Source organism: Hylobates moloch, unplaced genomic scaffold, assembly GCF_009828535.3.
Source record: "Hylobates moloch isolate HMO894 unplaced genomic scaffold, HMol_V3 SCAFFOLD_4, whole genome shotgun sequence".
NCBI classification, from domain to species: Eukaryota; Metazoa; Chordata; class Mammalia; order Primates; family Hylobatidae; genus Hylobates; species Hylobates moloch.
In genome coordinates this window covers 34,376,444-34,402,495 of record NW_026652279.1, presented here as the reverse complement: position 1 = coordinate 34,402,495, position 26,052 = coordinate 34,376,444, and the positions used below count along the sequence as shown (strand labels likewise).

The 26,052-nt window shown below is 46.3% G+C and overlaps 1 protein-coding gene across 1 annotated transcript in view; it reads left to right on the top strand.

Moving 5' to 3' along the window:
• The window catches only part of PODXL2 (podocalyxin like 2), a 43,367-nt gene that overhangs the window by 9,647 nt on the left and 7,668 nt on the right, over positions 1-26,052 (top strand). The window contains exons 2-4 of the mRNA XM_032149894.3: positions 241-519; positions 21,378-22,144; positions 23,217-23,291. Of these exons, the coding sequence (XP_032005785.1) occupies positions 241-519; positions 21,378-22,144; positions 23,217-23,291 (1,121 nt within the window). The remainder of the gene's footprint in view (positions 1-240; positions 520-21,377; positions 22,145-23,216; positions 23,292-26,052) is intronic.

Sequence of the window (26,052 nt, the reverse complement as noted above, 5' to 3'; positions counted from 1 at the left end):
TCTCCACTGCCTATCTCCATCTGTCTCCCCTTGCCCCTGCCATAGGGAAGTCTAAGCAATTTGGCCTCTTTGAAATGAAAACAGTGTCAATGAATCCCTGCGAAGCCTCTGGGTGTTCAGGAGTGTCCACTGAAGTCCCCCCCTCCCCAGGACCTTTGTCATTTGAGACATGCTCTAACCTGGCACCAGTCTTTGTCTTCTCTAGCCTCCCCTGACTGTCTGGCTTTTATGTCTGCACAGGAGCGTTCCTGGGTGCCTGTGTGGCTGGGTCTGATGAGCCTGGCCCAGAGGGCCTCACCTCAACCTCCCTGCTAGACCTCCTGCTGCCCACTGGCTTGGAGCCACTGGACTCAGAGGAGCCTAGTGAGACCATGGGCCTGGGAGCTGGGCTGGGAGCCCCTGGCTCAGGCTTCCCCAGTGAAGAGAGTGAAGAGTCTCGGATTCTGCAGCCACCACAGTACTTCTGGGAAGAGGAGGAAGAGCTAAATGACTCAAGTCTGGACCTGGGACCCACTGCAGGTAGCTCTTCTTACCTACAGAGCATGTGTTGAGTGCTAGTCAAGTGTCTAGGCAAAACACCAGGTGACCATTTCCTTGCCAGAAGCATCTCTTCTCTCTCCCTACAGTTTTTACCATGCTGCTGCTGTTTACCTGCACATCAGAGCTAAGGCTCTGGGACCCTGAGTGTCTCACAGGCCCAGGAGGCACTTTCTCTTTAATATTAACCACTGTTTAGGGAGCCTTTATGCTGTGCTCATTTAATTCAATCCGATGCTTATAACCTGAGAGATAAGTAATATGACCCCCCTTGTAGACAAGAAAACACTGAGACTGAGAGGTTAAAAGCTGGCCTGAGGTCAAACAGCGGCTCAGATGCTCAGTCGTGATTCAGACCTATGGCTTTCTGAGCCCTGGGGCTCATTGTTTTGTTTTCCCCTACTGCTCTATGCTGTCTCTGTTGAAGAGTGCCACGAGGTCAGCTGATCCGTGTTTCCTTGAGTCTATCCGACCTGCAATTGAGGCATTCTAACCGCCCTTCCCTCAGTCATGCACCAGAGCTAGAGCTGGTGTTTGGGTTTACAGAGCCTAGCTGGTGAACATTTGGGTCCCGAAGAAAACCTGAGGCCTAGGGCTCCAGGTTTGAATGCCTGCCGCCGTGAGCTGACATTGATACAGATGTGCGGGAACGTACAGGCAGCGCTGCCAGCCATAGCCGCTCCACCAATGTCCTGGGCCAGCAGGGGCCCATCTCTCAGCAGGGACTGAGGAATTGGTGTGATTGTGTGTGCACGTGGGGCAAGGTGTTACAGAACTTAACCTTAATTTTTCTTTTTAAAATAGATAATATTTATTGGATTTACCATTTCTAATTATAAAAGAACACATGAACATTGTAGAAAATCTAAAACACACAAAAATAATACAAAGAAGAAAATAAGGCTGGGTGTGGTGGCTCACGTCTGCAATCCCAGCACTTTGGGAGGCTGAGGCGGGTGGATCACTTGGGGTCAGGAGTTTGAGAACAGCCTGGCCAACAGGGTGAAACCTTGTCTCCACTAAAAATACAAAAATTAGCTGGGCATGGTTGTGGGCACCTGTAATCCCATCTACTCGGGAGGCTGAGGCAGGAGAATGGCTTGAACCCGAGAGGTGGAGGTTACAGTGAGCTGAGATCGCACCACTGCTCTCCAGCCTGGGCGACAAGAACAAAACTCTGTCTCCAAAAAAAAAAAAATAATAAAATAAAATAAAAAAATAAAAACTACCTATAACCTGATAATTGGAAGATAATTACTATTAGTAGTTTGGGGATACATCATTCTAGTCACTTTTATGTGCAAAATTGGAATCATAGGGACGGACATTTTGTTTTCACTCAAAATATTTCATAAGTATATTTCCGCATTGTTAAATATCCATTTATAACCTGATTTTTAAACATGTTATTATTTATTTATTTATTTTTTTGAGATGGAGTCTTGCTCTGTCACCTGGGCTAGAGTGCAGTGGCGTGACCTCGGCTCACTGCAACCTTCATCTCCTGAGTTCAAGTGATTCTCCTGCCTCAGCCTCCCGAGTAGCTGGGATTACAGGCATGCGCCACCACACCCAGCTAATTTTTGTATTTTTAGTAAAGACAGGGTTTCACCATGTTAGCCAGACTGGTCTCTAACTCCTGACCTCAAGTGATCTGCCCGCCTCGGCCTCCCAAAGTGCTGGGATTACAGGTGTGAGCCACTGCACCCGGACAACATGTTATTATTTATTTATTTATGTTTAGAGTTGAGGTTTTGCTCCATTGTTCAGGTGTGATCATAGTTCACTGTAACCTCGAACTCCTGGGCTCAAGCGATCCTCCCACCTCAGCCTTGTAGGTAGCAGGGACCAAAAACGTGCCACCATGCCTGACTAATTTTTTCATTTTTTTGTAGTGATGGGGTCTTGCTATGTTGCCCAGGCTGGTCTTGAACTCCTGGGCTCAAGCGATCCTCCTCCCTTGGCCTCCCAAAGTGCTAAGATTATAGCTGTGAGCCACTGTGCCCGGCTTATAACCTGATTTTTATTTTTTTTCTTGAGACGGAGTTTCGCTCTTGTTGCCCAGGCTGGAGTGCAATGGTGCCATCTTGGCTCACCGCAACCTCTGCCTCCCAGGTTCAAGCGATTGTCCTGCCTCAGCCTCCTGAGTAGCTGGGATTATAGGCATGTGCCACCATGCCCGAATAATTTTGTATTTTTTTTAGTAGGGACAGGGTTTCTCCATGTTTGTCAGGCTAGTCTCGAACTCCCGACCTTAGGTGATCTGCCCGCCTCGGCCTCCCAAAGTGCTGGGATTACAGGTGGGAGCCACCGTGCCCAGCCCTGATTTTTAACAACTACATAGTATTTCATCATGTGGGTCATCACATGTATTAAACTGGTTCCCTACTGTTGAATACTTAGGTTGTCTTCAGTTTTAATGCTGCTACAAATATCCTTATACATTTTTGCACCTTCCTGGTGGTTTCCTTAGGATAAATTTCTAGAATAAAATTGATAGGTCAAAAGATGTATCAGGGCCGGGCACGGTGGCTCATGCCTGTAATCCCAGCACTTTGGGAGTTCGAGGCAGGCAGGTCATGAGGTCCGGAGTTCGAGACCAGCCTGGCCAACGTGGTGTAACTCCGTCTCTACTAAAAATACAAAAATTAGCCAGATGTCGTGGTGGACGCCTGTAATCCTAGCTACTCGGGAGGCTGAGGCAGGAGAGTTGCTTGAACCTGGGAGGTGGAGGTTGCAGTGAGCTGAGATTGCACCACTGCACTCCAGCCTGGGGGACAGAGCGAGACTCTATCTCAGAAAAAAAAAAAAAAAAAAAAATTTATCAGTCAGCATCCCACGCGGAAACAGAAGACACAATCAAATTAAAACAATCTAAGGAGAGTTTGTTTATGAAGCAGCAGATTTATGAAGGTATGGGCTGGATATGGGTGAACTACCAAAGGATCTGTGGCTAAGGATCTGTGGCTAGCAGCAGCTGAGTGCTTACCATCTGTAGGCACAGGGAGATCAGGGAAGGGATGAGGATGGGAGCCTGCAGGGAAAGTGGTGTAGAGAGGTGGCCAGATATGGGAGGAGACCAAGAAATGAACGCCGCACCCCCCACCAAGTGTTCTCTCTTTCGCTTGTCAGTTTGACAGGAAAAATTATAATGGCCTTTGATTACTAGTAAATTTTAACTCATATATGTACAAAATATATAGGTACATTCATTATATATAGAATATGTGTATTCTATAGAATATACATATACACAAAAATAGTGACCACTTGTCACTCCTTTTTTATTTGAAGCACAGTGTAGTTAAAAGAACAGACTTTGGAGTCAGGAAGGCTCCAGTGCTGTCATTTAACAGTGATGCAATTTTTGGCGAGTAACTCGCCCTAAGCCTCAGTTTCCCATCTAGGAAATGGAGATAATTATATACCTACCTCACAAGGTTGTGAGGTTCACACACCATCATGCATTTCGTGCACTTAGCTCAGTGCTTGGCACGTTGTTAAGTGCTCTGTGACTATTAGCTATTATTATTACTTTTCTGTTTTTTTCTATTGAGTCTTTAATTTTTTCTTATCCCTGTACAAATCTGAAAAAGGATACTAACTTTCCTCTGACATACATAGAAAACATTTTTCCAGTTTGTCAACTGCTTTTATTTTTATTATAATTTTTGGCATAAAGAAATTAAATATTTTATGAGTGAGCTTAAAATTACTTTTTTTTTCTTTGAGATAGAGTTTTGCTCTAGTCACCCAGGCTGGAGTGCAATGGTGTGATCTCAGCTCACTGCAACCTCCGCCTCCCAAGTTCAAGCAATTCTCCTACCTCAGCTTCCCAAGTAGCTGGGATTATAGGCACGTGCCACCACGCCCAGCTAATTTTGTATTTTTAGTAGAGATGGGGTTTCACCATGTTGGCCAGGCTGGTTTCAAACTCCTGACCTCAAATGATCCACCCGCCTCAGCTTCCCAAAGTGTTGGGATTACAGGCGTGAGCCACTGCACCCAGCAAAACTGCTTCTTTTAAAATGTTTTTATGTGTTTTTCTTTACTTTATGAGTAGAAAATACTTTCTGCCCTTGAGATACATGCACCTTTCTTCCTTCTATTCTTTTTTTTAATGTAAATTCTTTTTTTAAAATTATTTTTATTTTTTGGACACAGGGTCTCGCTCTGTACCTCAGGCTGGAGTGCAGCAGCACAATCTCAGCTCACTGCAGCCTTGACCTCCTGGGCTCAATCGATCCTCCTGCTTCAGCCTCCCAAGTAGCTGGGACTACTGGTGTACCCCACCACGCCTGGTTAATTTTTCAGTTTTTTGTACAGACAGGGTTTTGCCATGTTTCCCAGGCTGGTCTTGAACTCCTGGGCTCAAGCAATCCACCTGCCTCAACCTCCCAAAGTGCTGGGATTACAGGTGTGAGCCACCACGCCTGGCCCCTTCTCTTCTTTAGCTTAATTTTTTACATGTAAATCCAATCTAGCTGTAATTTATTTTTGTGTGTGGTGTAAGATAAGGATCTAATTTTATTTTCTCCATATAGATCATCTGTTGTCATGGTGGCATCCATTGATAAATCTGTCCTCTTATCATTTTAAAGAAATGATAGTTTGTTGCTATTGTTGTTTTGAGATGGAGTCTCACTCTGTTGCCCAGGCTGGAGTGCAGTGGTGTGATCTCGGCTTACTGCAACCTCTGCCTCCGAGGTTCAAGTGATCCTCCTGCCTCAGACTCCCTGGTAACTGGGATTACAGGCATGCCACCACGCCCAGCTAATTTTTGTAATTTTAGTAGAGATGGGTTTTACCGTGTTGCCCAGGCTGACCGAACTCCTGACCTCAAGTGATCCACCCACCTCAGCCTCCCAAAGTATTGTGATTACAGGTGTGAGCCGCTGTGCCTAGCCAAGAAATGATTTGAAAGAAACTTTTACATTGTACCAGACAATTATTGGGTCTTTTTCTGGCCTTTCCCTTTTGTTGAGACTGTTGAGCCTCCAGTGTGAGGTAAGCAGTCACGCAGAGAGCATTGGCCTCAGGACCACAGTGGAGGGCCCTGAAGCCTTGATGAGCTTGATTTGTTGTCCTCCCCCCTCCCCAGGGGATTCGTTTCCCTCTCTTTTTCTTTCAGTTCATGTCTCTTCCTCTCCCATTGGCTTCCCTAGGTCTCATAAGAATAAAAATAGCTCTCATTCACTGAATACCGGCTGTGCATAGGCCTTTGCCTCCGTTGTCTCTAGTCCTCACCACAGCTGCATATGGCATGGCTGTGAGGTGGAGATACCAATCACCCTACCCAGGATGGGCAGGAGGCTAGGGAGGTGCAGGGAGGAGGCCAAGAGGCAGAGGAGGTGCAGGGAGGAGGACAGGAAGCCAGGCAGGTGCAGGGAGGAGAGTTGCTTCAGTCCTGTTCCTCATTGCTCCTCTCTTGACTTGTCCCCTCGCCCACGGCCCTTACGTTTCCTCAGATCAGTCTCTTGTCTATGCCACCTGACCATGATCCTGTGAAAAAACTGGAGTTGCCCATCTTTTTCTCAAACAAACTAGCAAACAAACCCCTTCTCAAACCCCAAAGCCCACAGGTTAAAGGCTGAACTTTTTAGCATGGCAGAAAATGCTCTTGATAGTCCGGCCCCAGCCTTCCTCAGCCTCTTCTCCTTCCTTGCTCCAGCATGCATCTGATTAGCTCATTATCAGCTTGTTCTCTTCCCTGCTTGGCAGAGTTGAACTGAGGCATGGGGGGGAAGTAGGGTGCTTTGCCCAAGGACACATAGCTTGGATGTAATGGAGCTGGATCTAGAGTCAGTGTCTTCTCACTGACAACAGCCTGGCCTATTCCCTAAGCCTATGATGCACTTGTTCCTCTTGTCCCATCTCCTGGGAAGCTCTTCTCCATCCCGATGTCCTAGTGGACATGTATTCGACCTTCAGCACCTAGCTCAAGAGGACTAGCTTCAAGAGGCTTTTGCCAGCTCTGACCAATGAGCAGGACCAGTGCATGTGGTTATGCTGGTGGTGCCCTGTCCAGGGCTCCTGACCGAGCATGGGAGTTGGAGCTGAAGTCCAGCATACGCCCTGCCAACCAGGCCATGGGCTGGGTGGGAGGAGCACCTTTTTCTAATTCATTTGCCCAGAGGGGACATCTCTGTGTACTGGCAGTGGCCCTGAAATCAGGCTAGTCACCTCTGCTTCTGTTTTCTTACAGCACCTTGATGGCATATGATTAGGACATGACAGAGAAAAGAAAGTGGCTAAGGTGGCAGGCTGACAGCGAATAGTCAGGCTGGTGTAGGAGGCAGCCCAGGGGACAGTGGCGTGCCCTACCCCCCATTCTCGTCTTCTCTTGTACCCCAGAGTCACAGGCTTCTGTCTAGGGGTTCTTGGGGAGAAGGAGGTGGATGGATCACCTCTCGGGGGTTGGAGGAGTGCAAAAGAACCTTGAGAGGGCCTGCTGGGTCGGGAGTCCTGCAGAGTCCAGAGTGACTGTGCCGAGTGCTATCCTAACATGGCCATTAGGGACATTGAACTCCATGCAACAGTAGCAGGGACTGCTGAAAACCATGCTGCAGACAGGCCAATCTCAGATCAAGTACAAGTACATCAGTCCATGTATTCAACACCCAGTATGTGCCCAGCACTATATTAGGGGTTGTGGGTTCTCATTTAACCTCCACTGAAAAATGTAAGTATATATTTTTACTTCCATTTAGCCGATAAGCATACCTGAGGCTTAGGGAGTTTGAATTTACAGTCCAGCAAATAAATGTAACAATCAGGATTCAAACCCAAGTTGTTAGACTCCAAAGCCTCTCTGCCCTGTCATGTCACCTCTCAGCACCGTGATTTTACTGGAGACTAGCACTAATGTCATATTCTGTGTGGTACTTATCACCATTTTTCCATAGTTTTTTTTTTTTTAGTCGAAGTCTCACTCTGTTGCCCAGGCTGGAGTACAGTGGTGCAACAATCTTGGCTCACTGCAACCTCCGCCTCCCAGGTTCAAGTGATTCTCCTGCCTCAGCCTCCCGAGTAGCTGGGATTACAGGGGTGCGCCACTATGCCTAGCTTATTTTTGTATTTTTAGTGGAAACGGGGTTTCACCATGTTGGCCAGGCTGGTCTCGAACTCCTGACCTCGTGATCTGCCTGTCTCGGCTGCCCAAAGTGCTGGGATTGCAGACGTGAGCCACCACACCTGGCTCCATAGAATTTTGAGTTAACTCATTTGGACTTCACAACCACTCTGTGAGCTCAGCCAGGTGGCAGTTATTCTCTTTGCTTGACAAATGGTGAGCTGGGCCAAGGGAGGTTCAGACCTTTGCCCAAGGCCACACAGCTTGTGTGTGGCAGAGCCAAATCTGGAGTCGGTGTCCCTGAGCACTGATGCCCTGGGCCTGGCTTCTTGCCAAGGGAGCACATTGATGGCACATGTGAGACAGGAAACCAGTCCATTCTGTCACTAGGACTTTGTCATACATCCCATTTCTAGTGTGTTGGGCCTCAGGTAGAGCTGATGCCTTCCTTCTCCATCTGTAGTGATGGTCCCCGGGCCCAGTGGGAAAAACAGCTGGTAGAGTTTCTGCTTGGTGGATAATGAGCAGCGTGACCTTCAGTGGGTTGCTTTTCTAATGTTGGCTTCAGTCTCTTCATCTGCAAAATGAGACCTGGGAATAATAGATTGAAGTCTTTGCAGCTTGAAAATATTATGATTCTGTGACATTTCAAGTGAAAAGAGCAACCTCAACAAAGCAGGGAAAAAGACATGGAATGCGAATTGCTGCTCCACCAGCTAGCATCAAGTGAAGTTACAGCCTGACCAGTTAATTCATGCGCAATTGTTAATGATTAGGAGCAGTCTCTCAGGTTACCTACTCATTCGAGACTGTCCCCACTGACCCTTCCAGCCCTTTCATTTTCTAAGCTCCTTAAGGAAATTGTCTTGCATACAGTTTTATTTTCCTAGTGAGTGAGCAAATTAAAGTGTTCTGCAAGAAACACTTTAATCTTTGGGGTTGGCAAGTCCTAGATACACAACTCGGACAGGCTCACGGGCCTGTGTGATAAAAGGGGACTTTATTGGCTGAAGAACGGGGGTCCAGGAACAGGCTTCCTGTTCCAGCACTTGGCGTGCTGCCCTCAACGTGCTGGAGCCTGCCCTGCCCCATCAGTCATGCTCAGCTTTCCCTTGCTGGCTTCGTTCTCAGGCAGGCTGGTCCTGGGCACCGGCTTGGAGAGCCCCAGTAGCTCCACACTGTCGTCCCATCACTCAGCACCCCGCAGAAAGGGAGCTCTGCCTTTCCAGCACTTCAGGAACAGTCTCTGGATGGTCTCCCTGGGTCCCAAGCTTGGGGATGGAATTTGACTGTCCAGGCCCATGTTGAGCTGCCCATGAAGCCAGGGGACATTCCAGACCAAAAAGAGAGGAAGAGTGTCCCCCAGAGTAGAATTGAGGTGCTATTAACAGAAAGAGAGCATGAGACAACAGTACTGTGCTTGAGTGGGGAACGCTCATAAAGTGCCTATACGTCATATGTCATTTTCACTTGGATTTTTTTTAACCTCACAGCAACCTGATGAAATCTGTAAAATCAGGCGTGATTAGATCACTGTTTTACAGCTAAAGAAGCTGGCTTACAGAGATTTAAAAGTGGCTCTAAATGACACAGTGGCAGACCTAAATCTCAAGTCTGAGAGTTCTACTTCAAGACCTGCTGCTGCCCTCAATACAAAGTCCTTCATTAGGCTACTTTAATTATCATTGCTGTAATCAATTTTGGAGAAAGCAGACCGACAGAGCAGCTGTCTGCTGGGACCTGGAACTGGTTCCTGTACAGCGAAGCCTTGTTGTGATTGTGTCTGCTGTAGAATGATTTGACCTTCTGGGTCATTGCCCACACATCAGGCGTATCCATGTCCTTAGGATGGGCTGATAGCTGTGGAGCCTGTGGACAGAGCAACAAAGAGAGCACTTTTACTTAGACACCAAAACAAAAGCCTTGTCATTCTTGTTCTATGCTAGTAGTAAATATCAACATATAAAAATTTAAAACTGCAACTAAAAGAAGAAAATAAAAATAACCTGTAATCCAGTCATTCAGAATCAGTGAATGTTAACGTTTTGGACTATCTCTTTCTGGACTTTTTTTTTTTTTTTTTTGAGACAGTCTCACTCTTTGCCCAGACTGGAGTACAGTGGTGTGATCTTGGCTCACTGCAACCTCCGCTGCCTGGGTTCAAGCGATTCTTAGTCTCCTGAGTAGCTGAGATTACAGGCGTGTGCCCCTACGCCCAGCTAATTTTTGTATTTCTTTTTTTTTTTTTTTTTTGAGACGGAGTCTTGCTCTGTCGACCAGGCTGAAGTGCACTGGTGCGATCTCGGCTCACTGCAATCTCTGTCTCCCGGATTCAAGCAATTCTCCTGCCTCAGCCTCCTGAGAACTGGGGCTGCAGGCAGGTGCCACCACCCCCGGCTAATTTTTGTATTTTCAGTAGAGACGGGGTTTTGTCATGTTGGCCAGGCTGGTCTTGAACTCCAAACCTCAGGAGATCCACCTGCCTTGGTCTCCCAAAGTGCTGGGATTACAGGCGTGAGCCATTGCACCCAGCTCTTTCTGGACTTTTTTTTTTCCTTTATAGTACATATATAAAAATATACTTTTATAAAAAATGGACAATAGTGGACACTGTGGTGTACACATCTTGCTGTTTCACTTAGAAACCTCTTTCCAAGCCAGCACACACAGCTCTGCAGCCTGTTCAAGGCTGCCATGATCTCCCAGTATAAGGCGGGTCGGTCATTTCTTTGGGCAGTCCCCTGCAGTGTGGGTGCTGGACTGTGCCATGATGGGGATCTATAAAGCCACATGACTGTGAGCGTCCCTAATCGTCTCCTTAGGGTACCTTTCCAGAAGTGAGATTGTTGGTTCAGAATATTTGTCTTTAAAGCTTCTCATTCCTGTGACTCAGTAGCCCTCCAGAAATGTGGCCTGCTTTCCTTCCCATCCCGCACCCTTCCAATACAAGGCATGAATGACCTTGAATGTATACATATACTTGTCAGGTTGGTAGTCCAAAGACTTTGGCATTTTGCAGTTTACTTTATATTCCTTTGATGACTATTGAGGTTGACTATCAAAAAGTAGTTTTAAGCCAGGTATGGTGGCTTATGCCTGTAATTCCAGCACTTTAGGAGGCTGAGGCAGGTGGATCACCTGAGGTCAGGAGTTTGAGACCAGCCTGGCCAACATGGTGAAACCCCGTCTCTACTAAAAATACAAAAATTAGCTGGGTGTGGTGGTGGGTGCCTGTAATCCCAGCTACTCGGGAGGCCGAAGCAGGAGAATTGCTTGAACCCAGGAGACAGAGGCTGCAGTGAGCCCAGATCACACCGCTGCACTGCAGCCTGGACAGCAGAACAAGACTGTCTCAAATAAAAAAGTAGTTTTAAGTTATACTAAAACGTCTTCCCTTGCACCTCTGTTTTAGACATATTTATTTTTAATTTTGAGTGTTTTTGTATTAACACTCAGTTGGATAACTGGCTTGAGAGTTGTAGTGAGGGGACAATTTTCAGTGACTTGACATTAACTTAAAGGGACATTTAAAGTGATCTTTCAAGGGCTCTGGCCCTTATGCCTGTTTTAATTCTGTCTCTTGAATAGAAGAATCAGTTCATTGATAGTTCAGCCTGTGCTGAAGTTCATCCCTGGGATTATGGCTTCCCTGAGAGACAGAAGAAAAGTCCAGAATGACCTCGATAAACTGGGGAAAGAAACCTATACAGAACTGTGATGAAATATAGGAGGGAAAAATGATCTATTTAGGGAACAAAGCCAGCACCATAATGAGTTTAAAAGAAAGGGGAGAAATAAGGCCTGGGGGATCCAGGCCTGGGGCTTCATCAGGGTGAGCTGGAGCTCCATCTGAGCCAGCACTGACCCATCACAGGGGGCGCAGGAGAGCTCAGCTTCCAGCTGTGATAAATGACAGTAGTGCCACTGGAGTGGAGAAACCCCTTTACATTTTGCATCAGTTAGTCTCAAGTTAGTGAATCTTGTTCAGTTTTCAATAGTTCATTCAGCAAATATTTATTGTGTACCCTCTGTGCTGATTTTGTAACACTCTTTTGTTGTTGTTGTTGTTGTTGAGAGGGAGTCTCGCTCTGTCGCCCAGGATGGAGTGCAGTGGCGTGATCTCGGCTCACTGCAAGCCCCGCCTCCTGGATTCACACCGTTCTCCTGCCTCAGCCTCCCGAGTAGCTGGGACTACAGGCACCCACCACCACGCCCAGCTAATTTTTTTTTGTATTTTTAGTAGAGACAGGGTTTCACCGTGTTAGCCAGGATTGTCTCCATCTCCTGACCTCGTTATCCACCCACCTCAGCCTCCCAAAGTGCTGGGATTACAGGCATGAGCCACCGCGCCCAGCTGTAATACTCTTAAAACTGTGGTGAGGCTGGGCGCGGTGGCCCACACCCGTAATCCCAACAATTTGGGAGGCCAAGACGGGTGGATCACCTGAGGTCAGGAGTTCAAGACCAGCCTGACCAACATAGTGAAACCCCATCTCTACTAAAATACAAAAATTAGCCAGATGTGGTTGCGGGCACTTTAATCCCAGCTACTCGGGAGGCTGAGGCAGGCGAATCGCCTGAACCCAGGAGGTGGAGGTTGCAGTGAGCTGAGATCACACCATTGCACTCCATCCTGGGCAATAGACTAAGACTCCAGCTCAAAACAAACAAACTAAAAACACTGGGGTGAATCCAGAGTTTTCACAAGAGAAGGATGAAAACAGGAAGGTTGAGAATAAAGAATCATTACAGTTGTTTAGCCCCAGGAAAAGAGGCTAGGTTTAGGGGCAACTAAGAGACTATGTACATTGTTTGCTCTGAAGGCGATGCTAGCAGGTGCTGCTTACTTACCAGATGAAACAGAGACGGACTTGAGTTGTAAAGGAACCATCACAGCTGGGTTTAGGCAAATGGGGGTGTAGGGGTAAGTCAATAACACAGAAATGCCTCTCTAAAGAGACATCTTTAAAGACATCTTCAAAGATCTTGAAGATAATTGCCAGCCCGTCTTCTCTAGACTCGCCGGTGTCTGCCAGAGGGCTGAGGCCTCATCAGGTAGCCTCCTGTGGTCCCTTCCCATGTTGGGACCCTGACCCTGACCACGGATACACCTGCTGTGAGCTGGGGTGTGTGGATGCTGAGAGGAGCAGAGAACATGGAGTGTGACAGAAGGAAAGTGTGCCTTCTGTGGGCTGGGCGTTTTGCATTCCTGATGCCACTTCATCTTTGTAACAACCGGAGGTATTAGCCTCACATCATGGAGGGGTGGGTGTGTGGCACACAGAGGCAACTGGCCACCCAGAATTCCAGCCTGTGCCTGCAGAACCCTGAAGCTTGGCCTGGGGCTCTTAATGCCAGCCACTCTTGTGATTCAAGCCCAGCTTTAAGGAGGTTGGCTGTGGCCACAAAGGTACGGGCAGACTGGGGAGAGGTCATGATTCTGCTTGTCAGCTTGCTCCTGTCCAGCATCCCAAGCCAAGCCCAGGTGCTGGACTAAATGACCAGGATGTGTCAAAAGACACTGGCTTTAACCACACAAGAGTCTAAGAGTCTTACAACTTTACAACTGTGACAAGTCTAGCATTCACAACTTAGAGCAAGCATCCTCCTCTCCTGGGCTCCCTCATCTGGAAAAGGCAAGAGATGGGCCCTTTGCTCTTGCAGGGCCTCTGTCTACCTGTAAAATCCCCGAGTCTGGGATTTGGAGACCCAACTGTTCTGAGGGCTCTGGGGAACATGTGGTTTCTGTTTAGAGCCACCAGAGGGGGCTGTGACTTCACAGTGCCATTCGCAGCAGTTCTGGGACGGTCGGGAGCCCAGGAGCCTAAGTGTTATCCTGCAATCAATCCAGGAGGTGCTCCAGGGCTCTCCTGTGCAATGAGGGGGTCTGCCCCAGGTGTCTTCCGAGCTGCAGCTTAGACATTCCTGGCCTCCCATGCTCCAAGGCCCAGCCCGAGCCTCTCCCTGGAGGGCTTGAGCCTTGGACGACCTTTCTCATCCTTCAGTGCCCCAGCTCTTCCTGAGGACAGGGACGAATCCATGGAGCCAGCCCTTAGACTTCCACGTGTCTCCAGTGTGTCTCCCGGGCGGCTCTGCTTCCTCATACCTGTGTCCAGGTGTGGGGCTCTGGAGGTACACCTTGGTCCCAGACACGCTTTTGGGGTTTGGCTACAAACTAAAAGGGCTTCGTGGAGGGACCCTTCTCCTGAGCCTGAAGTGGATGGGGTAGGAAGGCATTCCCTGGAGCGCTCAGATGATCAGACCCTCCCTCTGGAATCAGAGCTGTCCACAGCAGCAGGGCTGAGGGTGCGGGCGTCAAGGACTTGCCCTGGGTCACTGAGGGCGGGCTGAGAGGGCAGGGAGCCCTGTCATGTGTCCCCTCTCTCCTCCCTCTCCTCTTGCCTCTCCCCTCTCTTTACCCTCCTCATCTCCATCTCCCTCCTTTTCCTGCTCAGCTTCACTTCTTTGTTTCTCTTCTTCTATTCCCAATTTGATCCTTTTTCATCTCCAAAGTGCCTGCTGAGGCTTCCTCTCCCCTCTCAACGCAGCGAGTCCCTAGAAGCCTGTTCTGTATTCCTTGGACACCTGAGTGGGAAAAGCACCTTCCTCCCTGTCTCTCAAGACTGTCTCACTTGCTTCAGGGCGGTGTGGCTCCTTCCTGCCACGAGGCTCTGTGCTCTCAGCCAGGATAGCCTGCCCTGTCCCTTGCCATGTTTCTATTCCCCTCTTGACAGCTCAAGCATGTTCGCTGGCCTGTAGTGAAAGTCAGTGTCTCAGGCCGGGTGCGGGGCTCTCTCCTGTAAGCCCAGTACTTTGGGAGGCCAAGGCAGGCAGATCACGAGGTCAAGAGATCAAGACCAGCCTGGCCAACAAGGTGAAACCCCGTCTCTACTAAAAATACAAAAAATTAGCTGGGCGTAGTGGCATGTGCCTATAGTCCCAGCTACTCAGGAGGCTGAGACAGGAGAATTGCTTGAACCCGGGAGGTGAAGGTTTCAGTCAGCCAAGATCGTGCCACTGCACTCCAGCCTGGGCGACAGAGCGAGACTCCGTCTCAAAAAAAAAGAGAAAGTGTCTCTCACATGTGCACGCTCTCTCTGTTACTCCTTATTTTAAAAAATTTTCAATTTACAGAAAAGTTGCAAGAATAATTACGTCCACCCCTTGCTCGGATTCCCCCATTATTAATGCTTTGCCACATTTGCTTTATCAGTGTGTATGTGTACATGTATGCATATGGAGACGCAGATCTGTACTTCTTGCTAAACCATTTAATGGTTAAGTTGCAGACATGATGCTCCTTTGGTCCAAATACTTCAGTGTGCATTTCTTAGGAACAAAGCATTCTCCTAAAAACCACAGCAGGATGATCAAAATCAGGAAATTAACACTGATACAATATGCTTCTGTAATTGCAAACTTTATTCAAACTTTGCCAGTTTTCCCAGTAGTGTCTTTTATAGCAAAAGAAAAAAAGAGCAGGGTTTCATAGTCCACTGTCCGGTCCAGAATCATATACTGCATTTAGTCAGCATGTCTCTTTTGTCTCTTTTATTCTGGAAAACCCTCTAGTCTGTCTTTCATGACCTTGACATTGTTGGAGTGTAGGCCAGTTATTTTGTAGATTGCCCCTCAATTTCAGTTTGTCTCAAATTTCCCCATGGTCAGATTCAGGCTCTGCATTTTTGGCAGGCATATTGTGGACGTGATGCTGTATCTTCTTAGTGAATCGTACTGTGGTTCTGCTCTTGGGTAAAGCCTGGCTTCTTCACTCTTTATTCTCAACTCACATTTGGATCCAGTCTCACGGGCCCTCTCCTGGGACCCCTGCTTTCACACTGCTGGTGTTTGCCTTGCAGCTGCCCACACAGATGCCCCTCACCCCACTGATTCCTAGTGTGTGCTCCCATCAGGCCTTCCAGTAATTCTGTTTCTGTTTTAGGAGACATTTGTAATACTAAAGTCATATTTACACTTGCCAACAGATGACTAATCCCCTCCTGCCCTGCCCTTTTTCCTGGATTTTCTTTGACTTAAAACTCAAGTGCTTAGGCTTTAGTTACATTCAGTATAAAAAAATGAAAAATAAAAACTCAAGTGCTTATCCTGCTCCTCATTCTATGGAGACACTTCCACTTTTCCTGTTATTATTTTACCAGGTAGTAACTCCTTTAATAATAATAATGGCAGGCGGATGGCCAGGTGCGGTGGCTTACGCCTATAATCCCAGCACTTTGGAGGGCCAAGGTGGGCGAATCCAACTGAAGTCAGGAGTTTGAGACCAGCCTGGCCAACATGGCAAAACCCCGTCTCTACTAAAAATTCAAATTTTTCTTTCTTTCTTTTTTTTTTTTTTTTTTTTTGTGAGACAGTCTCACTCTGTCACCCAGGCTGGAGTGCAGTGGTGCAATCTCGGCTCACTGGAACCTCCGCCTCCCGGGTTCAAGCGACTCTCATGCCTCAGCCTCCCGAACAGCTGGGATTACAGGCACCTACCACCACACCTGGCTGATTTTTGTATTTTTAGTAGAGACGAGATTTCACCATGTTGGCCAGGCTGGTCTTGAACTCCTGACCTCAGGTGATCCACCCCCTTGGCCTCCCAAAGTTCTGGGATTACAGGCGTGAGCCACCATGCCCAGCCATAATACAAAAATTAGCTGGGCTTGGTGGCAGGTGCCTGTAATTCCAGCTTCTCTAGAGGCTGAGGCAGGAGAATTGCTTGAACCTGGGAGGTGGAGGTTGGAGTGAGCCGAGATCACACCACTACACTTCAGCCTGTGCAACAGAGTGGGACTCTGTCTCAAATAATAATAATAACAACAACAACAATAATAATAGCAGGAGGAGGTGGAGGACCCCCCACAGTTAACCGAGTGTTTACTCTGCACTGCGGACTGTGCACAGGGTCACCTCACTGAACCCTGACCACAGCCCTGTGTGGTAGGTACTATTTTTATTTTACACTTAAGGAAAAGGAGACACATGGAGGTTAAGCAACATGTCCAAGATCATACAGCTGATAAGCAGTGGAACTGAGACCACACTGTAAAAAGAAAAGGAATAATTTTAGATCTTGAGAGCTGGTAAGGAAGTAGGAAAGGACTGCTGACTCCAAGTGCCAGTGAGCAAGCGTTCAGTGATTTGTCAAGTCACTGGAGTGAGAGGCTGGAAAAAAGCAAGGAGCTCTGGAGAAGATGTAAATTTGGGAGCCTTTAGCATAGAGAAAATAGATGCAGACTGTGGAATATGCACTGACCAAGGAAGAAGTGTGGAAATGATGAGTCAGAGGCTGACCCTGGAAGGGACTGCATTTTGGGAGGCAGGAGAGGAACTCATAGAGACAGTAAGGAAGTCTGTGTAGTGACGGGAGGGCCTCTTACCCCCTGGAGGCACGGGCCCTGGTTTTTAGGAGGCAGAAGAATTCAACAAACACACGGTGCTCTCCTTTCTACTCTGGGCCAGGCACTATGTTAGGTGCTGGGAATGTAGGGATGAAGAAAATTACTTTGCTTGGCATCAAAAATTTGTAATCTAGTGAATCCTATTTTGTTCTTATTTAAGACAGTAGAGTTGTTTGTAATGCCATTGGTGTATAAGACACATTTATCAGAACTATATCCAAAGCTTAAAGTATCAGTGATATGAAGAACCTTAGAAATCGTATATACCATCATCCTCATTCTGCATAAAAACTGAAGCCCAGGCCAGGTGCAGTGGCTCATGCCTGTAATCCTGGAACTTTGGCAGGCCAAGGCAGGAGGATCGCTTGAGCCCAGGAGTTCAAGACCAGCCTGGGCAACACAGGGAGACCCCATCTCTACAAATAATAATTTTAAAGAATTAGCCAGGTGTCGGGCACAGTGGCTCACGCCTGTAATACCAGCACTCTGGGGGGCTTTGGTGGGTGGATCATGAGGTCAGGAGTTCAAGACCAGCCTGGCTAACATGGTGAAACCCTGTCTCTACTAAAAATACAAAAATTAGCCGGGCGTGGTGGCGCATGCCTATAGTCCCAGCTACTTGGGAGGCTGAGGCAGGAGAATTGCTTGAACCCGGGAGACAGAGGTTGCAGTGAGCCAAGATCACGCCACTGCACTCCAGCCTGGGTGACAGAGCAAGACTCCATCTCAAAAAAAAAAAAAAATAGCTAGGTGTGGTGATGTGTGCCAGTAAGTCCCAGCTACTCAGGAGGCTGAGGCAGGTTGCTTGAGCTCAGAAGTTCGAGATCAGCCTGGGCAGTGTAGAGAGACCCTATCTCTACAAATAATAGAAAAAATTAGCTGGGTGTGGTGGTACATGCCTGTGGTCCCAGCTGCTTGGGAGGCTGAGGTGGGAGGATCACTTGAGCCTCGGAGTTTGAGGCTGTAGTGAGCCGTGATTGCACCACTGCACTCCAGCCTGGGTGACAGAGTGAGACCCTGTCTCAAAAACAAAACAAAACCTGAAGCCCAGAGAAGTTGAGGGACTTACCACTGCGTGTGCAGGTAAGTTAGTGGCTGAGTCCCAGATCATGCTGCCGACAGCGTGACTGATGATGCATCTCTGAGGAGGCTGTACACAGTTTAGGGAGTTCTGTTGATGCCCTCTGGAGATGTTGGTGCTCTCTCTGACTTTTGGAAAATCAGCACCTAATTGAGTAGAGGTATTGTTTTAGTCAGCTTGCCCTCCCAGGACCTCCCCACCCCATGAGATTCTGCTGATGGGTGTGTCACCGTCCACCATATTCCTGCCATATCCTAGGCTTCATTGAATCCATCAGCTATTTTAAGTGCATCCTGAAGGTTTCCAATACGCCTTTCCTCTGAACTTCACCATCTCTATTAATGGCTTGGCTACTCCTGCAGCTACTCCCTGTTGGCCATCCAGCACACACATCTGATTACTTCTCTTTCAGAGTCATCTCTTGAATCTGCTCTTTTCTCATCATCTCCAGTGTTATCACCGCCATGCATCTCTCCTGAATCACTGCAGCAACTCCCTGACTCTTCTTTGCACTTTCATTCATCTACTCCTTCATCTAATCTTGTAAATTGCTGTCAGATTAATCTTCCAATAATGAAATATTATGCTTGTAAGTGATTTCATATATTGTATTTCCTAGGCACCCATCTGACTCCTATTCTGTTACCCAGTATTCCTATCAAGTAATCATCCAGCCCATTTCAGTTATGTTTTCATGCATTATATTTTAATTTTGAATAGATCTGGCTGTTATAAAGTTCTTACTTACATTGAGGTAAAATATATTTATTCTTCTATATACTTGTTTTATGGGTGTGATTTCCTCCTGAATCTTTCTGAAGATATTAACAAGAAACTTTCCTGAATTCTCTTTTGTTAACTAGACTAACTCTTCCTAGAGGTCAGTTGCTTTATGGTCCCACCCTTATGCTTCTTCATCAGGCTGGCTTTCTTAAAATGTCTTGTGAATCTTGGTTGTTCTTTCTTTCTTATTTATTTATTTATCTGTAGTGACTTCACTACAGAGTGTGTGCAGTAGGTGGAAGAGGGGGAGGATCTGCTACCCAAAAAGTCTAATTAACAGAAGTGGACTGGATAGAATATTCTAATTATTGATTTAAATACTATAGTGGGCTTTCAGTTGTCACTAGGATTGTTCAGCTTCTAAGTCATACTTTTTATTACAGGGAATCAATTTTTCTTTTTGAAATAATCCTTCTCAGAGCTCTCTCTCTGTGTTCTAATTTGAACCAATTGCTTTCCAGGCTTACTGCACAGTTTCCATCCTGAGATACATTTTCATTACATTCCTCTCATGTTTCGTGATTTCCCATGTCTTCTTTTTTTGGTTTCTGAAATAACTTACTTAAATCTCTTGGAATCTGTGGATAGTAACACTTTTAAATCTTTGCATATATGAGAATGTCTTTATTTTGCAATCACACTCGAGTAGTCATTTATTTGGGTATAAAATTTCAGGTTCAAAATAAACATCCCTCAGATTTTTCAATGCATTTTAAAATTCTTCCTCTAGGCTACCGATATTAATTAGAAGCTTCATGATAATTTGGTAATCTGTTTCTTGTTCCTTTACAGATAACCTGTTCTTTCTCTGAGAGCTGTTAAGATTTTCTCTTGCTCCTTGTAATTCTAAAATGACATGAGAATGAGGCTAGGTGTGAGTCTTTTACCATTCACCTTGATGATATAAGCTTTCAATGCAAAGATTCATGTTGCCAGCTCTGAAAATTTTTTTTCTTTGTTTCTCTCCATTATTCTCCATTTTATTGGTTCTATCTTTCCAGAAATCATATTAGCTAGGTATTAGATCTCCTACATTGGTTGTCTATATCTTTTAACTCTTCTCTGTTGTCTTTTCACTTTTGCCCTAGAGGCTTTTCCTGACTTTTTTTTTCCAGCCATTAAAAATTTGAATTTCCAATCTGTTGAATTTTCCAATATCAACTATTGACTTTCAATATCCAAGAAATTTTTCTTATTTAAAGATTACTTGATTTTCTGAGTGGCCTCTTATTTTAGGGATGCAATATTTTTTAATCTTTCTGAGGATACTAATTAGACTTTTAAAAATTACCTTCTGTTCTCTGAATTTTCTGTGTTCTACATCCTCGCTCCCACAGTCGTGCCTCTTCCTAACTCTGGATAAGAAAGCCTGTCTCCTCCCCTGCTATTTTTTCCTGTGTTTATTTTGGCTGAGGGGTTATCTGTTCCTATAATCTCATCTGCTTTCCATGTTCCCAGAAATTTCTCTAAAATGTTTTTATCTTCATTTTGACAGTTAAAATTGTTTTTGTCATTTGATAAAAGTTTTGGAGGAGGAGGTAAATGAATACACTTAGTTCGCTATCTTAAAGTGTTCCCACCACTCTCCTTTCTAAAGAGTATTTTAAAACTACAATATTTATTATTTTGAAACAAAATGTCATCCAATAAAAGTTGCTTCCTAGATACAGCTTCTGATATTTTGAATGAATTTCCAAAAAACTTGTTGTATAACTTTCATACATAGTTATTCGGAAGAGGCCTAGGGTTCATTGAAAAGCCAGAAAACAATCTGATCTCCAGGAAGTCTCCTAACTTCTCTGCTTCAAAATGTAATTCCCAAGAATGGCAGGGAGAATAAAATCCCCTCTCCCATTGCCAGCAATGACCCTGAACATTCTGGGAGGCTCTGGAAACCTCTGGGCTTAGCCCCTAGCCTCTCTCTGGCTCTCCCTACATCTTTTTCATTTCCTATCAGGGCCTAAATTACAGAAAAAGAGCACAGTTGAGGAACAGTGGTCATAATTGAGGGGTCTCACTTCCTGCAGTGCTGAGAGGGCTCTCAGACCTCCTTCGGGGACTCCATCAAGAAGATTCTTATAACAACTCACTAGAAAAGGAGTAGGGAGACCCTTCCTAGTAGGTTGTTTTGGGATCTTCTTGGTGAAATCCCCAGATGAGGACAAGCAAGCACATTACAAACACGGTGGAGAATATATACCTCAAACTACTCATGGCTCTTTTGGAGCAATATACAAAACTTTCTACATTCCTGTGTTCATTGAGTTTTGGTGATAAATTTGTATTATTTTATCATCATAAAGGAAACAGTGACTAGCCTTGTCCCTGTGTCCCCCCACAGTCTGCTCCCCCGGCCTCACCTCTCACTCCTCTCCATCATGACCTGATGACCCCTGTCCCATCAGTGTATTGTGGTTCTTTTATGCCATCTGCCCAGTAAATACTGAGTAAAGCAATGAATGATGAAACAAGTGAATGAACTTTTCATCTCTGTCCTTAGATTATGTTTTTCCTGACTTAACTGAGAAGGCAGGTTCCATTGAAGACACCAGCCAGGCTCAAGAGCTGCCAAACCTCCCCTCTCCCTTGCCCAAGATGAATCTGGTTGAGCCTCCCTGGCATATGTCTCCCGGAGAGGAGGAAGAAGAGGAAGAGGAAGAGGAGGAGAGGGAGAAGGAAGAGGTAGAGAAACAAGAGGAGGAGGAAGAGGAGGAGCTGCTCCCTGTGAATGGATCCCAAGAAGAAGCCAAGCCTCAGGTCCGTGACTTTTCTCTCCCCAGCAGCAGCCAGACCCCAGGGGCCACCAAAAGCAGGCATGAAGACTCCGGGGACCAGGCCTCATCAGGTGTGGAGGTGGAGAGCAGCATGGGGCCCAGCTTGCTGCCGCCTTCAGTCACCCCAACTACAGTGACTCTGGGGGACCAGGACTCCACCAGCCAAGTGCTGCCAGCTGGAGGGCTTGGGGTAGAGTTCGAGGCTCCCCAGGAAGCAAGCGAGGAAGCCACTGTGGGAGCAGCTGGTTTGTCTGGCCAGCATGAGGAGGTGCCGGCCTTGCCTTCATTCCCTCAAACTGCAGCTCCCAGTGGGGCCGAGCACCCAGATGAAGATCCCCTTGGCTCTAGAACCTCAGCCTCTTTCTCACTGGCCCCTGGAGACATGGAACTGACACCTTCCTCTGCTACCTTGGGACAAGAAGATCTCAACCAGCAGCTCCTAGAAGGGCAGGCAGCTGAAGCTCAATCCAGAATACCTTGGGATTCTACGCAGGTAAAGTGAGGGGCATGTGGGCCACCACCCTGCACCTTCTTCACAGAGCCTGGCCATCCCCACGGCTGGTGTGGCATGGGGGCAGGATCTGCCAGGTTGAGGAGAGAGACCCTTTCCACAGCACGTAGAACACTATGGAACTTATGGGGATGCAAACCTCAGGGCCAACAATGGGTATTCTCCCCATACTTCTGTGCAAAGGCCTTTGGAGAAGCTTGGTGGCCTGGCCTGGGTTTCATTTGTTCATGTGTTACCATTGCCACCCTTAGACTTCTTTTTTTTTTTTTCCCGAGATGGAGTCTCACTCTGTTGCCCAGGCTGGAGTGAAGTGGGCATGATCTCGGTTCACTGCAACCTCTACCTCCCAGGTTCAAGCAATTCTCGTACCTCAGCCCCCTGAGTAGCTGGGATTACAGGCGTGTGCCACCATGCCTGGCTAATTTTTGTATTTTTAGTGGAGACAGGGTTTCACCATGTTGGCCAGGCTGGTCGGGAACTCCTGACTTCAAGTGATCCACCCGCTGTGGCCTCCTAAAGTGCTGGGATTACAGGCATTAGCTACCGCGCCCAGCCCACACTTAGACTTCGGCACTGATTCTGCCAGCAGCTAGAGCTGGTGGCTGACCTGTGCTTTCCCCATCCCATCTCACCACTCTCCTCCTCCTCACCAACACCCATGTGCACAGCAGGCACAAGTCAGTGTTCACACCCACTGACACCGCAAGGAAAAGAAAGGAGCCCCAGAATATTAACGATAAACTTGCCCTTGAAAGCCAGCATGTGGGGCAAGCTCTCTGCAGCCTGGCCCCTTTGATATAGTCCCCTACTTCCTGGGAATAATGCCTGGCCTCCTCCTCTCACTCAACACATTCCCTGCTTGGTCCCCAAAGACTTTCGAGTTTGTACTCCTTGGCATGGTGCCTTACAGAGGCTGTCAGCAGCCCCCTCGCTGTAATACGCCTCCACTGGCCTCCACCTTCCAGCTTCCCAAAAGGCCTCCGACCGGGTCTCTCTCCCTGTCCCTTTCCTATGCCTTCGTAACTGTCGCCCTGCTTTCTGTCTCCTCGCACAGGTGATCTGCAAGGACTGGAGCAATCTGGCTGGGAAAAACTACATCATTCTGAACATGACAGAGAACATAGATTGTGTGAGTGCCCAGCCAGGCTCCGAACCACAGGGAAAGGCTGCAGGCAGTGGACAGGGTGGGGCAGAGGGCAGGCTGGGGGGACAAGCAGTGCACGGGAGGAGGCTTAGTCCTTCAGTTGGTGGCCCTGGGATATACCAGCAGCCATCAACATTACACACAGAGTGCTTTCGTATTTTAAAATGTCCAAAGGCTCTTTGGTTCTTGCTTCCCTCTCTTTTTAATTTAAACGAATACTTTGTTCATGTGTGCACCATCTTACCTCTCCGGTGATATTAAAACCTTTCTGTCTTTTTTAGAGTTGTTTTCTCCCTGTATAGGTTGCTTTTCTCTGTTTTGGGTCTCAGCCTTTTCATATATATACATGCTCTCCACACATGTCTGGTGGAGTTTGTTCACAGCTCTCTCTATCAAAAAACTGGCTGGAAGCTTTGAGCATGGTGCTAGGGTTGTCAGCCATGGCTTCTCATGAGAGTGGTCTGGCTGGGCCGTATCACTTAGAAATTTGCAATGGCAGCATTGTTAGGTCCTTCCTCCTGAGGTGATTAGAGTCTTTGAAAAGGGAACTTCTCTTCTGTTGCAAGTATAATAAGTTGGTTGTCAGTGTTCTGGGAGCTGGGGTGGAGAGAGAGGGCTGGGTGTTTCAGTATTACAAATATGTATCCACAAATATCAATATTCATGTACTGTCTCTTCCTGTTTGCAGAGTGACCTTCTCCCTCCCCAAAACACACACTTGTGTCTGATGCTGTCTAGGTCAGAGACCCTCTGTTTTATCTTTTTTAAAGAATAAACTTCCAGTCTTCTGCCAGGGAGAAGGGACATTTCTTGGCTGTGCAGCACTGCGGGAAGAACGAGGGATCCAGTCGTTTCTTAAGCAAACTTTCGACCAGCTCATATTTTTAGTAGCATTTTCATCCCCTCTTCCAAAGGTAACCAGGGCCCCTATTCCGGGGCATCTGGGGAGTGTCAATCAGTATGCATCTGACTGCTTCTCAGCTTTCCTCATTTTGGCTTAGGGTTTGGCTCTTTAGAGTTTGCTAAATTAGGAAATTCTAACTCACCATCTGCTTCCAGTGTCTAGATTTTGTTGCTCTTGTCTCCTCTTCTGTTTTGCTTTGTCTCTCTGGTTTTAGGCCTTAAATTCTTTACTCTTGTTAGTGGGCCTGGGCAAGACTGAAGGGACATGCATGCGTTGAATCCAAAAGTCCCCAGCCAGGTTGGTTTCCCTCACCATCACTATACTGATGGATCTTCACCTAAGTGATGTGTGTTTTCATCCATTGCAGTTATTATTTTTATTGATGCTCAATACCTCATCTTTGGCCAGGGAAAGCCTCTTTGAGTTGGCCTCTGAGTCCTTTTGACCAATCTATTAAGTGTCTGATTGCCTCCTTGCTTTCTGGTATAATAAAACATTCCAGGCTCACCTTCCTCCGCTAGACATGGAGCCCTCATTCCCTTCATTGGGAAATGATACATAAAGACCACAGATGGGTACTCGGGACCCTTGAACTTTTGGTGCGCATACTTGAACAATACAGCCTAAAGTTCATATCTTTTTTCCAATCAATACCTAGATATTAAGATGCTTTTATTCTGTTTTCCTTGTTTTTGTCTTCTGTATCATTCTAATATGTGACCTCCACTCAATTAGTCATCATTATTTTTTATGGTAGATTTTTTTTATTGTAGTAAAAAACATAACATAAAATTTTCCACTTCACCCTTTGTAAATATAAGTTCAGTTGTGTTAAGTATATGCACATTGTTGTGGAACAGAGCCCCAGAACTTTTTCATTTTCAAAGCTGAAACTCTGTACCCATTAAATGACTACCTGTTCCCCAGACCCAGCACCCACCATTCTCCTTTTGGTTTCTATGAATGGGACTACTCTGGATACCTAATAGAAGTGGAATTAGACAGCATTTTTCATTTTTACATCTGGCTCATTTCACTTAGCATAATGTCCTCAGGGTTCATCCATTTGGTAGCATGTGGCAGAAATTTCTTTTTTTTTAAGGCTGAAAAATATTCCATTGTATATATATACCACATGTTATTTATCCATGCAGCTGTCCACGGACACTTGGGTTGCTTCCATCTTTTGGCTGTTGTGAATAGTGCTGCTGGGAACGTGCTGTGCAAATATATCTTCAAGACTCTGTTTTTAATTATTGTGGGTATATACCCAGAAGTGGGGTTGCTGGATCATATGGTAATTCTATTTTTAATTTTTTTGAGGAATCTCCATACTGTTTATCGCTATGACTATACCATTTTACATTTTCGCCAGCACTAGGGTTCCAATGTTTCCACATCCTCATAAACACTTGTTCTTTTCTGTTTTTTTTTTTTTTAAACAGTAGCCATCCTGAGAGAAGTGAGGTATTTGGTTGGTGCAAAAGTAATTGCGGTTTTTGCCATTGAAAGTAATGACAAAACCCGCAATTACCTTTGCACCAACCTAAATGGTATCTCATTGTGGTTTTGATTTGCATTTTCCCTGATGATTGGTGATGTTGAGCATTAGTCATTATTATTAACAGTCAATGCTTACTATATTTTATCAACATACTTATTAGTTTCTTTGTCAGATTCACTTGTTAGAATTTTTTCAAACCATTTGAGAAAAAGTTGAAGACATTATTTCCTTTTGCCCCTACCCCCAAATACATTAGTTTGTATTTCCTCAGAACAAGAATATTCTTTTAGATAACCACAATGCAATGGTCAAAATCAGGAATTAGCACTGCTACAAAA